General features: G+C 36.3%; 1 protein-coding gene across 1 annotated transcript; it reads right to left on the bottom strand.

Moving 5' to 3' along the window:
• Nucleotides 1-433: 433 nt before the first annotated feature.
• On the bottom strand, nt 434-2935 carry LOC132738906 (complement C1q-like protein 4). The gene is made up of 3 exons (XM_060726514.1): nt 2657-2935; nt 1785-1893; nt 434-870 (listed from the first exon to the last, which is right to left on the bottom strand). The coding sequence occupies exons 1-3, from the start codon at nt 2906-2908 to the stop codon at nt 452-454; spliced, it is 780 nt and encodes a 259-aa protein (XP_060582497.1). The 5' UTR covers nt 2909-2935; the 3' UTR covers nt 434-451.
• Between the last annotated feature and the right edge of the window lie 305 nt (nt 2936-3240).

Genomic DNA, 3240 nt, shown 5'->3' on the forward strand with positions numbered 1-3240 from the left:
GCATATAAAAAAAGATGTTAGTACTACTAGAAAGTCTTTAAGTTATCTAAACCATCTCACCGTCATAGACAAGTTGTGTTCTTTAAATGTCATACCTGCGTGAATGATTTAGTAAGATAATTCTATCAAGGGAAGTAACTGCTTTAATCAATCTTTTCAAACTTAAAATCAGTTGTCTCCCTTGTATTAGATTAAAAGCATAAGAGTATGATTACAAGAACAAGTCAAGGCAATGTTTATTGGATGGAGGGAGACTATAAATCCGTAGTAACCGGTTTGTTTCTCCGCTACTCAATTTCAATTTACAAAATTTTAAGTATTCCGTATTTTGCACGGTTAAGTTGTGTGGAATTGAAACCTCAAGAAAATTAAATTACTTTAATCAGGAAAGGTTTCAGCTTTCATCATGTTCATTGTTGACGCAAAGCAGATATATGTCATTTTTTTTATTCTATTCAGTTTCAAAAAGCAAAAACCCTGAAAATACGGATCGCCTATACCCGTACAAAACTCCTCCTCTAGCGTCGGACCTAACAAATACGTCCGCACCTTGGTTGACTTCGATTATAAACTCTTCATTGGCCGACTCGTAGTCCTCGCTGCTCGGTATTTCTATCCCTAGATCAAATGCTACTTTACCGTCTACAACTAGCTCTAGATGGAGCTTGTGTCGTGGCGGTACTTTCATTTTTACGGTGAACACATAAGCGCCCTTGTATGGAGCAACAAAGATGCCAGAATTCGAGTGATAAGCATTTCCAATGTTAGTAACTACGCTGTCGAAAATCACCGTCTGATGTGAACCAAGATGTGGAATTTGATTGGATAATACCGACGTGAATGCAACTCTTCCGTCCGCGGGTATCTGCCCTGCGATTGAGAGACAAATGAGCCGTGTTACGACAAAACCAACATAATGGGTTTGCGACCAGCATGGAACCAGACCAGCCTGCGCATCCGCGCAGTCTGATCAGGATCCATGCTGTCCGCTTACAGACCATGTAACAAGTAGAGAAACTAATAGCAAACAGCATGGATCCTGATCAGACTGTGCGGATGCGCAGGCTGGTCTGGATCCATGCTGGTCGCAAACCCATTATGTTGGTTTTGTCATGACGCGGCTCAAATCATAAAAGCATAAAGTAAATGATGCAAGTGCATTTTTTACGCACTATATTTAATTCCTTAACTATTTAATTAATCACCGGCGATGCACAAGTGTTAGAATTAAGATATTTACGTAGGAAAAATCAACAAGAACAACAGACGCGTGCATACACACCCACAGACACTTGGGATGTGGAGCTCCCAAACGCTTTAAAATAAAAATGTATATTTCTCAATCCCAGCACATATACTTATCAATTTATCATATATGTAAAAAATGTTAATATAAGCGGTTTTGAACATCTATAATAGTGTATTATTACAGATGTTGAAATATGATCTTTTTTATCAAAACAGCTTATATTAACATTTTTTGACGTATATAATAAGTATATGTGCATAATTTTATATTGAACACAAATGAAACAACAGCATCCCGGTTTTTACTCTGCTATTACTTTATAAGCTTGTTGTTTTTTTATCTTACATTCAGAATAAATTGCTGACGTCATTTTGTCATATGGTATACATGTATAATTCATTTGAACATGATTTAAGTTATTACCGCGTTTTACATACTTTTAAATGATTAAACACAACTTTAAACAATCATGAAACAAAAAGAATAATTTAAAATTTGATTTTAACGTATTTTACAATACGCTGACGTTACTTACTTTTCTGATTTCCCAGCGTTCCAGGATGCGGTTGCGGTATGGTAATGCTTCCTGACATGCGATCAGAATTTACTTTGTGCTCGCCAATGTTGTTGTTCTCGTCACATATCTTAAAAGCAGCAGCGAAGAAATGAAATATTTATTAAGATTGTATGCCAAGATTGAGACTAAATAATATCAAGAAAGAATTGTGTTGTCTCGTTTGTCTCGTAATTTGTAAACTGTCTTCGATTCGTCATTACTTTATATTTTTGGAAGTATTTATAAATGGCAGTGCGTGTATAGCAAACAGTCGTTTATACATGACCATATATTTTGTCAAAAATCTTTTTAAAAAGAAATGTGCACAACTGCAGGTTTTATTTATTTGAAACAAAGCTGAAAATTCATAAATTTGCAGCCGCCTTGAATAAAATCAAAATAAACATGTATACATGCAATTATAAACGTTCCTTATATAACGCTGAAAACATATTGTAACATATACCTGTTCCACTAATATACGCAAAAAAATCATCATCATTGTTTCTGTTTCCTTGGTTTGGGGCTTGAGTTTTATCAGTCCCTGCAGCGGCAACGGCACATAATATCACTATGTCGCAAATCTTTTTAGGTATTTTATTTGAAAAATAAATCATGCTGGCAGACGACAACAGATTCTACGCCTGCGACCAGTGCAGACCACGATCAGTCTGCGCATGCGTGCAATCTGATGATGGTCTGCACCGTTCGCTATTTAGAAAATTCTACCTAAATATGATGAATGGTTATGTCTAGACTGAAAAATGGACGAGTCCATTCCAGATATAAAGCTTGTAATGGATTAAAAAAAATTGAAATACATAATTACATGTACATGTACATGTATTTACCTTTTTATGTCTGTCTCGATCCTGAATCAGCTGCTGGACTTTGCTTGTTAATTCTTTGTTTTCCTTCTGTAGTGTGAATACCTCATTTCTAAGCTGGTCAGTTTCTATTCTGTACGTTGCCTTTACGTTCTTTAATTCATCAACAATCGATTGAATAACCGGTATTACCGTGTCGTCATTTAACTCGACGCTGAATGAATTCTGACAGAAGAAAACTATCACAAAAGAAACATAGGTTAGATTCAACATCATGTTTAGTGATAGTAAATTTAAGTTTTTATAAAGAAGGTCAAATTTGTAAAGATAAGACGTTATCTTTAGATAGTAAATAGGAACAGCTAAGAGATATCAGACTATCTCGCCACTCCTCTACCACTGCCCCTCCCCCCCCCCCCCCCCCGAGGGCAGAAGGGAGTCATTTAAGCGCAGTAAACAATGGACTTTGTCATGTTACCAGGGATGTCATAAAAAGAGTATAAATATAGCTGTACTAGACTTCAAGGGAACCCGGGGGTCATACTCCACTTGCCAGGCCTTCGTTAATTCTCTGTAATATTTATTGCTTCATCACGACCGGGATATTT

The sequence above is a fragment of the Ruditapes philippinarum genome, unplaced genomic scaffold (genome assembly GCF_026571515.1).
Source record: "Ruditapes philippinarum isolate M1 unplaced genomic scaffold, ASM2657151v2 ctg1910_1_1_1_1, whole genome shotgun sequence".
Lineage (NCBI taxonomy): Eukaryota > Metazoa > Mollusca > Bivalvia > Venerida > Veneridae > Ruditapes > Ruditapes philippinarum.

What these genes read in the sequence shown, in the direction of transcription:
- LOC132738906 (XM_060726514.1), bottom strand. Translation starts at nt 2,908, where the DNA reads ATGATGTTGAATCTAACCTATGTTTCTTTTGTGATAGTTTTCTTCTGT. An exon ending in ATCGAGACAGACATAAAAAG is followed by an intron (nt 1,894 to 2,656) that starts GTAAATACATGT and finishes GCTGCTTTTAAG; the next exon opens with ATATGTGACGAGAACAACAA. An exon ending in AACGCTGGGAAATCAGAAAA is followed by an intron (nt 871 to 1,784) that starts GTAAGTAACGTC and finishes TCTCAATCGCAG; the next exon opens with GGCAGATACCCGCGGACGGA.